This window comes from Fukomys damarensis, unplaced genomic scaffold, assembly GCF_012274545.1.
Source record: "Fukomys damarensis isolate Sample0158 unplaced genomic scaffold, DMR_v1.0_HiC HiC_scaffold_13, whole genome shotgun sequence".
Classification (NCBI taxonomy): Eukaryota; Metazoa; Chordata; class Mammalia; order Rodentia; family Bathyergidae; genus Fukomys; species Fukomys damarensis.
In genome coordinates this window covers 25,551,242-25,564,771 of record NW_022900925.1, presented here as the reverse complement: position 1 = coordinate 25,564,771, position 13,530 = coordinate 25,551,242, and the positions used below count along the sequence as shown (strand labels likewise).

Genomic DNA, 13,530 nt, shown 5'->3' with positions numbered 1-13,530 from the left:
GAATAGAAGATTCTTGATATAAGGGCAATATATTTTGTCTTTCCCTTTTCTTCTCCCTCTTCCTTCTTTTCCTTTCAGTCGTCTCCCTTTCTTTCTTCTCTACTTCCTCCCTCTTTATCCCCTTCCCTCCCCTCACTTTCTTCCCCTTCCCTTTTTTCTCTTTACCTCTCTCTCCTTCCCCTGGGGCTCAAACCTAGGGGCTTGCACATGCAGGACAAGCACTCTACTCCAGAGCCACACTCCTTACCCTGTTTTAAAAAAAGATTTTTGTTATCTTTTTCAACACTGACAACACCAACTGTAAAGTTTAATACAGATTTCTCTACAAAAGATATTTTATCCAAAGCAGTATTAAAGCATATATAAAATAGGTTATATTGCTGTTACTGTGACTTGATTCTTGTTGATAAAGTGGTCAAGTCCTAATATAATAAAGTAATTTGTGGGGATACTAGGGATTGAACTAGGGTCCTTGCGCTTGTGAGGCAGGTGGTAGAACCACTGAGCTACATCCCCAGCACCCTAATATAATAAAATAAGTAACAATTGAAAATTATTTCTAATACTTTTTTTAAAAAATTGTTTAAAGGGAAGCCTGGCTTCTTAATACTTGGCAGAAATTCTTTTCCTTCATTTAAAAAATACTATATTTGGTTAACTTAGTGTTTCAGAAATTTTGAAAATATGCCAGATAAAGTAAAACCAGCTATATTCCTTTTATCTAGCTAAATTATTTTACATACAAGATCTTATGAGTTTAGAACATTAACTGTTGGAATTTATATTGTGATACAATGATAAAAGTGTTTATACCAAAATGATACAGAGCAATAAAAGTCTCTAATGCACAGTCTCTGTCTTCCAGATTTGGTTTGCTGTAAATGTTTAGGTTTTAGGCCCTGTACCTTGGCTAGAGTTAAAACTATTCTTCTTGAGTGTTTGCTAGACAAATGTGTTTACTTTTTCTGAAGCAACATTTTCTTAATAGTTTTAATTAGTGCATTTAGCTGGTTATTTGTACTTTGTATCATTTGGAAGCTTGAACCTTTGCCTTCAAATTTATATATAAGGGAAAAAATTTATTCTGCCTATGTTGATTGCTTTCAAGGAGATACTTATTACTAAAATCTTAATACATAATTATATGAATTGGGATAAAAATCTGCCACCTTTGATGAGGTAGTCGTAAAGATTTGCATTTATAGTTCCAGCACATACTTGTCACACCATTTATTTCTTCACAAGCTACTTAAAAAATATAAAAGGAAGGGAGGGGAGGAGGGGGTGAAGGGAGGGCAGAGGTAAGGGGAAAAAATGAGAATCAAGACTTGCCACGTAAAGGTACATGATCCCAACAATGAATGTAACTGTACTGTATCCCTCAAATGTACCAATAAACTCAATAAAATTAAAAAATATATATAAAAGGCTACTCTTCATGCAGAGCTATTTAAGGCAGCACTGATAGGTTTGACCAAAAGTTGAAAAAAATAACCCAGTGTTCAAAATTATGACTTACATTTGTTTTTGATACATGAAATGTAATCCTTTTCACTGTATTGTCTGTTATTTTTGTAAGTGGTATCTTATACTCTTTCTGAAAAAATTGAGGCATGAAAAATTTAAGGAACTTATGTTTAATCTAAAGTATATTATAATGTAATGCACCACCATTCCTGCCTTACCACATTAGTCTTGATTATGAATGTATTTGCCTTACATAGACTATGTAACTAATGTGAATGTGGGCTTGACCTCCCAAACAGATCAAAGACTAATCTCTTTGACAGTTACAAGATGGCAGAGCTTGCCTGGGCCTTTTGGTGCTTCACATTGAAACTGTTCCCAAAGCATGTCTGAGGGATAAGAAGGTTTTTATAAGGATGAACAGGTAAAAGTAAAAGGTTGTCTTTTGACATTTCAACTAATCCCTTCCAGCCTTTGATTTACTTAACCTTTGGGATGTTTGCTGGCAGGAGAAAAACTGGCTTTTTCCCATATGCTGTATGTCATTTTAAATTGGGCATTGATTTTCATGCCTGATAATCACTAAGTTTACAATGAAATAGATTCTGATACCATTAAAATGAAGTATACTGGCTTCCTATCTTTCATAAGCCCCTTAGTTTTTTTTTCTAATTAAATGTGATTCCTCAATGATATAGTTTAGTATTTAAAAAAAATTTTTTTGTGGGGGTACGGGGGAATCAAACTCCAGTCTTGCACTTGTGAGGCAGGCAGTGGAACCATTGAGCTAAATCCCTGGCCCTAGTTTATTATTAATTTTTAAAATATTTTTATACAATAAAAGCATTTTTGAGTTAAATATATGACTTATTTCAAGTGCTTATTCTTGTTTTTGTTTTACTTTTCACTTAAAATAATTACTCTAGGTAATTTTAAAAGCCTTTTGCATTGTTAAAACATGTTTGAAAATTTGCAAGAAATGTGTAATACAGAAAAGTTCATTTATTTTGATGAAAAAATGAAAGACCAGTGAGTCATAATTTTATTTAATCTAATGTTGCTACATGATCTCTAAATACTTCATTTATAAATAATACTTCCTAGAGCAACTGTTGTGATAGGACCAGTCGTCTTTATAAAGTATGGGCCTATCTGTGAGATAATCAATTTTGAAAACTAAGCTATTAGGTCTGACAAAAATAAAAGTCAATTATTTTGAGAAAAATACTGTTAAGGCTTTAGTTACATTTTGAAAGGCAGATAGGAAATGTATATATTTTTTTCTCAGTCGAATAGAATTTGTAAGATGTTTCTTATATCTAAATGTTATAATGTACTTTATTGCTGAATTTTTAGAAATTTATGTAATATTCAGCATAGTGTGACATATGTACTATTTGTTACTTTTTTAAAAGTTTCTTTTCTTTACATTTTAATTATAAGATTTTAATTTAGAAAACTTCTAGGAGTTCTTTTGAGGGGATATAAAATAAAAAATTTTACATACTATTTTGAAAGCTTGTCAGTAGTGTATTATTGTTTTCTTTGCTAAAGAATATTCTTTTGCTTAAAAATTAATAAAGTTACAGGTTAAATATTTCTTATCTGAAATACTAGGGACCAGAAGTTTTAGGTTTCAGATTTTTTAGGATTTTGAAATATTTGTATTATATACAATGAGTGAGATATCTTGGGGTTAGGACCTAGTCTAAAAATGAAATTTATTTATTTTACTATATACATTATCCACATGCTTGTAAATAACTTTATATACAGTATTTTTACTGTGCTGCATTTTTTTGTTTTGTTTTGTTTTTGGTACTGGGGATTGAACTCGGATCCTTGTGCTTGCAAGGCAGGCCACCGAAACGCTGAGCTAAATCCCCAGCCCCTGTGCTGCATTTTGATTGTGCCCTGTCACATAAGGCCAGGTGTCTGTGCCCAAAAATTTTAGATTTTGAAGCATCGCTGATTTGAGATTTTTTGAATGCTCAACCTGTACAGACTACACTGAGAAGACTAATCAGTTTTAATAATTTTTCTAAAAACTCCAAACATTTTCTCAAAAAGTACCTTTACTTTTGTATATTAATTAGGCTTGTATTATAAAAACATACCATTCATTATACATCTAGGAGTAATATATAAAGGCTATCTTTTAAAATTGACTAGATGAAGGGGATAATTACTGCTATTTCACATTATATTAACTATTTTCTAGGATAGTAAATTTCTGTGAGCCTTCAAAGTAGCAGTTTGTGATAGCAAGTAAATTGCTCTCATTAAATTCTAGAACCATTTTTTTCACTTAATTTAGATTTCTTTATTCATGTTGTTTTTAAAAAGGAAAAGAAAGGCACAAAAGATCTGATTTAACTAAGCTCAGGTCTCTCATAGTAGGGATATAGTGTTAAACTCTTGAGTTTACACTTGTATGAGTTAACTCGAGTCAGATAGACCTACATTCAAATTCCAGCCCTACCTTAATCTTATCAACCTGAATTCTCTTATCTGTAAAATGAATATCTGCCTTGCAAGCTTACTGTAAGGGTTAATCACTGCTCTGAGCATAGAATTTATAGGAGCCCAGTAATGTTCTTTTTAAAAAATATATTTTTACTAAGATCTTTGGTTCCCAGCTTCCAGTTTGATTGCTTAGCCAGCTCTTATTGTCATAATCTTTTGCTCAATAAAGCCAAATTCATCTTCTTCCTCAGATATGCTTGTCTTTTTGTCTTCTGTGGGCGTAATGATGGGCTTCTCTCAATAGCTGGAAATTCAGAACATTTTCTCTTTAATAAGACCCACTTCTATTTCATAACTTAAGTCCCGTAGCTGCAGAATATGTTACAAGTTGGACCTCTCGTACTCCTGTGCCTTTTCAAGTGAGTCCCTCATCACTCTTGGACCACATTCATGTCTTCATTTCTCATTTCTGTTCAGTCTATACACAGTAATCAGTGTTAGCACTTTAACACATTTATTCGATAGCCACTTGTGTTCAGATTCTGCTTTGTTCATTGTATGCAATTGGTGGCAGAAATCTTTTTAACTCGCCTTTATATTCATGGTACTTAGCAGAGATCCCTTGTACCCAGTTGAAGCTGCAAATATTGAATTGAATTAATTATTTTTTTCAGCTATCAAAACTTTCTTCTTGGACTGTGATGTAGCTCAGTGGCACCACATCTGCCCTGAGTTCAGTCCCCGGTACCAAAAAAAGAAAAAAATTTTCTTCTTTCCATTATATCAAATTTTCTATCGTAACTGTTAAATTTTAATGTTTCTGCGTCATTCTTGAGAGCTGCTTAAATCTAGTTCCTTGTTTGACTCAACTCATGTGAAATGTCTAGAATTATAATATTGTCACCTGTCAGTGTCTGTGTGGGACTGGTTCTAGAACCCACTGTGGATGGATACTAAAGAACACAGATGCTCAAGTTGCTTAAATAATAGATGTAATATTTGCATATAATCTAATGTATATCCTCCTGTGGTCTTTAAGTCATCTTTAGATTACTTCTCATACTACTACAATATAAATGCTGTGTAAATAGTTGTGTTGTTTAAGGACTAATTTTTAAAAAGTCTGTGTATGTTCAGTATAGGCACAATATTTTTTTTCCTTAATGTTTTCTGTCTGTAATGGATTGAATCCACTGATGTGCACCTCACCACTGTGGAGGAACAATTAATTGTATGTTATTCCTTTTCACTCAGAACTTGCATTTTACTTTTTAAAGCAGAACTTTTTTTTTACAGAAAAATGCTTATTAATTTACATATATGATATATATAAAGTATGAATTGTATATAGGTGGTTTACTCTTGGGGAAAGATGTTCTATTATACTCTAGATATTGTGATTGGTAATTATAGACATTGACATTGTAGACTATTTTCTTCTGAAGAATATTTGTTTTTTGTAAGCAGTTCAACTGGTGTCATGCACGTGTATGGGTGTGATTTGATGATTGGTTAGGGGCATCTGGGAAAAGCTCAGGGTACTTAGCCCTCAAACTCTTTCCCCATGGATCTTGTCAGGAGGGTTTAATTCTTTACAGGTTTTTTTTTAGAATAGGCATTACTCAGATTTGTGGTGCTTATTCCTAATATAGCAGCTGGCCTTTCTGATGTCTCAGATGGCTTCTGGAGTTAAGTTTGGGTGGTATTTAAGCATTGCTTGACCGCTTTAATCTCTGTTCTACTGTCAACTGGAATTACTAGATGCTCGGTTAGTCACCCTGTGCACATGCAACCAGACCTTCATCCAGGAGCTCCTGAAGAGGTGGACTCCATATGGACTGTGGTGAGGCCGTTCCCATGCTGCCCTTTGCTCTGTCTTACCAGTTCTAGGAACTACAGATGCTCTAAACTTTGGCATAAAGCTTCCTGAATGAGCTCTGTAATATAATATAGCTCAGTGCCTTGAAGTTGGGAAATTGTACTCACAAGAGATTGGAACACTTACTTTATGAGTTTCCCTTCTCAATGAGTTGTTATCTGCCCTTTTTCTGCTGAAAATAGTTGCCTCACGTACTTTGTCCAATTATGTGGTTGTGTAAGTTAGGAAGGAAATTTAGTACTAGTTACTTTATCATAACTGGTACAGAAACGAAATTATTTTTTTAAGTATTTACCATTCTTACATATGAAAAGTAGCACTTTAATATACTTGGTTATTAGTAAGGTATCTTTTTTCCTTTTTGTTTTTTTTTGTAATTGTTTTACTTTATAGTGCATCATTTTTCTGTGTTTATAAGATATTTGTATTTTTGCTATAAATATTTCATGTACCTTTAAATTTCTTTTAGAATTTTTATCTTTTAAAAGTTATATATAAGGGCCAGGGATGTAGCTCAGTGGTGCTGTGCCTGCCTGGCAAGCTCAAGGTCCTGAGTTCAATTCCCATTTCCAAAAAAATAAAAATTATATGTAGAAATTCTTGTACATAAAGTTATTATTAATGTTAATATTAACCTATTATGTGTTATAGATATATTCTTGCATATTTTAATCTGTTCTTAGATTTTGTTTTTTACTTTAGAAATTTTTAGCTTTCAGGTAGAAAGATTTATCAAAACTTTTCAAGCCACGTGTGGTGGCACACACCTGTAATCCCAGCATTCGTGAGGTAGCAGGCTGAGGCAGGAGGATCACTGTGAACTGGAGACTAGCCTGGGCTACATAGGGAGTTCCAGGTCAATCTCAACTACATAGTGAGACCCTGTCTCAAAAAACAAAACAAAAAAAAATTTTTTTTCATCTGTGTATTTTGTTTTGCGATCTTTCACACATCAGGATAATAAAATACTTGTTTTCTTTTTCTTTTAGTATTGGGGATTGAACCCAAGGCTTTCATGCTGAGCTATATTCCTAGCCTTTTTTTTTTTTTTTTTTTTGTATGGGGATTGAACTCGGATCCCTGTGCTTGCAAGGCAGACGGTGGAACTACTGAGCTAAATCCCTGGCCCCTTAGCCATTTTTTATTTTTAGTTTTTTGCTATTCTAAGGCAAAATCTTGCTAAATTGCCCAAACGGGGCTAAGAGGGTTTTTTTTGGTGGTGGGTACCAGCATCAAACCAGGGACCTTGCACTTGCCAGGCAAGGCAGCACTTGGAGGCAGGCAGTAGCAGAACCATTGAGCTAAAATCCCAGGCCCTTGGGCTAAGACTTTTGATACGCCTGCCTCAGCACACCCCTCACCCAGAGTGCTTAGATTACAGGCATTTGCCACCACACCAGCTAATTTTCTATATTTTCTTTAGGACAACTGTAGGTTTTCAAGATAATTTATTTATTTTATAAGTGATATGAGAGCCAACTTTATTTTTAAAGTGGTTCCTTTTCAAAAGTTTTTCCTAATACCATTTATTTACTAGTTTATCCTTTTTGTACTGATTTAAAATTCTGCCTTTATTATGTATCAAATAAGCAATGGTCTTTTTCCAGACTCTGTTTTGTATTCCAGTTTTCTCTTTATCAGGTAACATATCAGTATCAGTGTTTAAGTAAGTTGTATGTTTGTTTGTCTTGAGATAAGTTCTTGCGATGGAGTTCACAGGGCTTTGAACTCACAATGTAGCCCAGGCTGGCCTTGAACTTGAGGCGATCCTCCTGCCTTAGCCCCCCAAGCACTGAGATAACTGCACCACCATGCCCAGCTAGATAAGTATTTTTTAAACATCTTAATAAAAAGGTCATTATTGTACAGATTTTTTAAAATTGACTTTGGAGTTATATATCCAGTTTAATGAGACAGTTCAGTTTACAGAAATGAGTTTAAGGCTAAGAATGTTACAAAGTAATGATTCATAGTATTTTAGTGACTCGGGATCCTAGGAATTTGGAAATATGCAGATGGCTCATCTGCTCAAGCTGCAGAAGTGGATCTTTCAGCCCTCTAGTGACACATAGGCTTAAGCATGAATGCTACACTAGAAGGAATGATTCAGATATTTAACAGTTCTTCTAATCAATAATAATTTTAATTTATAGCTGAGAAAGATTTGAATGGTACCAAGTTAAATAATCACCCAGTGCCGTTTGTTTTTAGATGCCCTTCTTATAGCATGCATGCATACACACACATGCACAAGAAAACATATATACTAGATACTTATTAAACAGTATGGATAAAATGTCTCAAAATTGCATAATGGAGGTACATTAAATATTTTTCTCTCTTTATTGGCAAAATTTTCCATAATTTTTAAAAATAAAATTAACCACAGAGGCCAGATAAACTCTTTTGCTTAAAAGAACTAGAAAACTGGATTTAGATACTGGACAGTAGGTACAGTAGGACTGAGACTCCTGAGAGAAAGAAATAAATTAGATGAACCTCACATTTGCATCAGCTGGTTGCTTAGAGGCCAGGCTACAGTGCATGGTGTAGAAAAAATAACCGTAAACAAAGCTTAACAATCTCACTGAGATGAGGAGACACAACAAGAAATTGCAAGACAAAGGACCAGAAAAGGATGCATTTACAGATTGGCACATATGTGAGAGGAAACAGGTTACCTAAGGTCAGGAAAAGGAATAGCAAAACAACTCCTTGAGTTCACAAAAGACCATGAATAGTTTATGATTGCTTTGGGGAGTGTATTATAAAATATGGACATTGCATAAAGTCAACAGGAGAGTTCACTTTTGTACTGAGGATGAATGTGCCCTAAACTAAAGGCTGCTCTGGACCTGCCCTAAAAACACTTACAAGAAAATCGCAAACAAATCAATTGGTTCCAAGGAACCCACCTACATTTCAGAAGAAAATACAAGACTGTGTAATACAACAAAATCCAGTAACTGTTGATAGAATATTAACATCAGCTGGGTGTGGTGGTGCACGCTTATAATCCCAGCACTCAGGAGGCTGAGGCAGGAGGATCGCTGTGAGTTCCAGACCAGCCTGGGCTACCTAGTGAGTTCCAGGTCAGTTTCAACTACATAGTGAGACCCTGTCTCAAAAAAAAAAAAAAGAAACAAACAAATAAAGAATATTAACAACATCTAGTGTCAAAATTCAAGCTTAACAAACCTGCAAAGAAAAAAAAAAACTTCTACTATAGAGGAAAATCAGTAGTAAAATGAAAGAGATGTTAGAACTAGTCAAGGACATTAAAATGTCTTATGTTTTATATTCCACATGTTCAAAGAAGATGAGAAGAGAAACAACATATTTTTAAAAACAGCTTTATGAGGGCTGGGGATTTAGCTCAGTGGTTCTAGTGCCTGCCCCACAAGCACAAGGACCTGAGTTCAATCCCTGTTACGACAACAACAACAACAACAAATACCTTTATGATATTTCTAGATATCAAAAATACAGTATGTATAACTAAAAGTGCTCTGAGTGGGTTAGACACTGGAAGGAATAAATTTGAACATAAGAATAAAAATTATCCAAAATGAAGTATATAGTGTGAAAGAAACTGGAAGAAATGAACAGAGCATCATTTACATTTGAGGTAATACAAAATGGCCAAAGGAAGATATAATTGGGTCTAAAAAGTTGAGCAATGTCTAGAGGCAGAGCAAATTTTAATGGTAAAAAAAGTCCTTCTGGTAGAAGGAAAATGATACCAGACAGAAACTTAAATCTACACAATGAAAGAAAGAGTGCCTGAAAGGGTAAATTGTTGGGTAAAAATGGTATCTTTTAAAAGAGAGAGGGTCGGGGATTTAGCTCAGTGGTGCCATTCCTGCCTTGGAAGTGCAAGTTTCTGAGTTTGATCCCTGGTACCAAAACAAAAAGTGTATTAAAAGAGATACCTTTTACAAAAAAAGGCAGGTGTTGCCAGAAAAAGTAAAATATGAATAAATTATAAAGATCAATTAAAAGTGATATCCTAATGTTAATTTCTTATTTTGACATATGTACTATGGTAATGTTATGTTAACAGTAGAGGGAGTTGAGTAAGAGTATAAACAACTATACTATCTTCATGACTTTTCTATAAAATCTAAAGCCATTCCAAAAGTAAAGGCTTATTTTGCCAGGCACAGTGGAACATGCCTGTGATTCTAGCTACTTTGAAAGGCCAAAGCATGAGGAATGCAAGTTCAAGCCTAGCCTTGGCAACTTTGTGAATACCCTGACACAAAAATAAAGGCTGAAGGTGGGGAGTGGCTCAGTGGTAGAGTGCTGCCCTAGTATGGGCTCAACTCCCAGTACCTAAAAACCAAAAAAAATTTATTTAAAAATAAAAAATAATAGACTATTTAAAACAAATATTCAGAATGTTTTATGGTTTTATAACTAAACCAATATGTAAAACTAAAAAGTATGACAACCATAGCACAAATGGCAAGAAAATGCAATGGAAGTAAGTATATTATGGTATAGTTCCTATACTACATGTGACTTGGAATAAAATTATTTTAAGGTTGACAGTGGTAAGTTAAAGATTAGTATTTCTAGAGCAAACATGAGAAACAAAGCAAAAACCAAAACAAGTAGTTAAAATCCAATAGTGAAAATAAAATGGAAGAATGGAGAAAATTTTTATTGATTAAAAAAATAAGCAGGTGAGACAAACAGGAGAAAAAGATAGCAAAATGATATTCTTAAATCCAGACATAGTAATAACATTAAATATAAGCGGCCTAAACATCCCAATTAAAAAGCAGAGATTAGGGCTGAGAGCATGGATCAGTGATAGGGTGCTTGCTTAGAATGTGCAAGGTCCTGGGCTCAATCTCAGGGAGTGGAGGCAGAGATTACTAGACTAGATAAACATAAAAAGAACGAACTACTCATTTATTTTAGCCTGGGTGAATTACTATTATGCTAAGTAAAAAGACAAATGATAATATTCTATGTTAATACATATTTATATGCAGTTCTAGAAAAGACAAAAAGCAGATTAGTGGTTCCTAGGGTCAGCAGTAGAGGAAGGAAATCAACTGAAAAGAGATAGTAAGCTTCTAGCAGTGATTAAAGTGTTCATGGGTGAGTTACAGGACAACATATTTGTCAAAAGTTATCTACTCACTCACTAAAAGTGAATTTTATTGTGTGTAAATTATCTCAAATGATATTGCACAGCTAATTATGAGGGAATTTAAGGATGAATTAAAAACAGTAAAATGAAAAAAAATCAATACTAGAAAACAAAATACCTCTTTAAAAAGTTAAAGTTAATATGACTTTTTGAAACAAGCTTTAATTGTTTCTACTACATTTTTTTAACTGTCAGGTTGAACTAAAGCGACAGTACAATGACCATCATTCAAAATTGAGAGGACTTTTACCTGGCCGCCAGTGGTATGAAATCCAAGCATATAGGGCCTTAAACCAGGCCCTAGGTAGGTAAGGAAAGTAAAATTTATTATAACTGTTACTTCTGTCATCTGTGACCAGGGATACATGTGTATGTATATATATCTATTTTGGGGGGGCACTGGGGATCAAACTTGGGATTTAGCCCTGGCAAGGCAGGCGGCAGAACCACTGAGCTAAATTCCCAGCCCAAGAAGGTATATTTTTAATGTTAGAATTCCTAACAGGAGGTTGAAAAGAGTAAATAGAATAAATTAGAACCAAATTTTAAAACAACATTTGCTCAAATTTAAAGAAATTTTATGATTAGTTAAACAGTGAATGGCATGCAGAGGTGCTCAGTAAATGCTGATTAAAGGAAGCTTACCAGCAAACCAGCAAGTATTGTCATGTGAACATCAAAACCCAGGCTGTGAGGGGTGGGGATTTAGCTCAGTGATTCTGCAACCTGCCTTGCAAGAGCAAGGTCCTGAGTTCGATCCCCAGTACAGGCTGTGGTTTTATAGGTAGAAATTTCATTCTTCTAACCCAAAAATGTCAGGGAACAAAACTGAGATACAACCAGTGTGAGAAGTCATTCTATTTGCAGAATCTACTTTTAGTCATTAAAGTTTAAGTGTATAGAATCTTCATATATGTTAAATTATGTTTATCAAATACAAATAAAATCTGTTACACTGCCCTGTAGGATCTTAAAATTGCATCAGTTTTTAGTTTTCTTCAATGTAAAGATGGCAAGTGATAGGGAAACATTTTTCATTTTAATGTCATTTGTAAGGTTTGGATAATTTAAATCTGTAACATCCTGTGGCATCCACATGTGGTGGTAACATTGATGGATAATACTGAAAGTGAAGAATATTGTATAATTAAAGATAAAGTAGTTACTTTTTTAAAAAGTAGAAACTTGGAGTAAAGCATAAAGCAAATCGTTTCTAATAGCACTGTGTGTTGGTAATCCACAAAATATTTTATTGTTTTGTTTTTAAGCTGGTTATGAGAGATTAAATTACTTGGCCAAGGTCACATAGTCACCAAACAGCCCCTCATATCTTGATCCTTCCCTGTTCTTAAACCATAGGATCTGTTTTTTCATCCTTATACTTTACTTCCAACCAGAAAAGTTTTCACCATTAAACTTAAACACCTCCATATTAAACCATTAAATGTACCTTTTCCTTTCATTGCTCTGTGCTTTGGTCTTAAGTTACGATACTATTCATTTGGCAAATTTAGCAATCAAGACTGTAGTAGAAAGTCATGACTTATTTCTTCTAGTTATTTACACCTTAGTAAATTCATAGCACTTTGTATGTTACCTTCATTATAACATATGCCTTGCTGTGATGTAATAGCCTGTTTATGTATGTTTTCTTCCCTGTGCATGTTATATATTTCTGCATTCTCAGCAACCAGCTATGACTCACCTTGCTATAACATGCTTCAGAAATACTTGTGAGATTATTAAAAAGTGCTAGGTTCATTATTGTCAGAGAGTTTCTGCAGCTTCAAAATGTACTTTTCTAGGATCACATAAAAATTCTACATCAGTTATGCTGATATCTAATACTGTACTTTTAGTATTTTATTAATTTTTGAAAGTGGGGAGCTCATTTTACTAATTTTCAGTAAATATCAACAAGTAGCAGTTGTTGTTACAAAAGAGTATAGTCTTTTAATAATCAAGATTTTGAAAATTTAAAAAAAGATCAAGTGAGGACTGGGATGTAGTTAAGCGGTACAGCACCTGTCTGGCAAGCATGAGGTCCTGAGTTTGATCCCCAGTACCAAAGGCGGGGGGAAAGGCAGGTGAATGTTATACATCATTTAAGAAATTCATAATGCATGTTAACAGATGGAAAAGGTACTTATCCTCTGAGGCACTCTTCTTATAAGGAGTACATCTAGAAAATCTAAAGTAAGAATAGATTATTTTGATGTTGTCTTTTTTTTTTAAACCCCACATGGGACTGAGCATTTAGAGTAATGTAATTCCATAAAATACATTAACAGGCATAAGGAACATACCAGATGGTTTTGCAACCATGTTACAGTTGCCTGTGAGTTTTCTCACTAGTCTGTTTTACTAAAGTAGAATCTTAAGTAGGAATAATTCTTTTGAGCAACGAAACAACAATGGGAAAAAAAGGGGAAACATTTTTCTCTTCACTGTTTTAACTCCAATACCTCAAACATGGGACACTTTAAACACAAGTCAAAGTGAAGCCGAAATAGGGTGACATCCTGACTTTTTTTTTTTTTTTTTTTTTTTTTAA

General features: G+C 34.0%; 1 protein-coding gene across 2 annotated transcripts in view; it reads left to right on the top strand.

Annotated features, from left to right (window-relative positions):
* Brip1 (BRCA1 interacting protein C-terminal helicase 1) overlaps window positions 1-13,530 on the top strand; it is a 128,113-nt gene that overhangs the window by 101,477 nt on the left and 13,106 nt on the right. For both annotated transcript variants that reach the window (XM_033762925.1, XM_033762924.1), the window contains exon 17: window positions 11,172-11,284. In XM_033762925.1, the coding sequence (XP_033618816.1) occupies window positions 11,172-11,284 (113 nt within the window). The remainder of the gene's footprint in view (window positions 1-11,171; window positions 11,285-13,530) is intronic.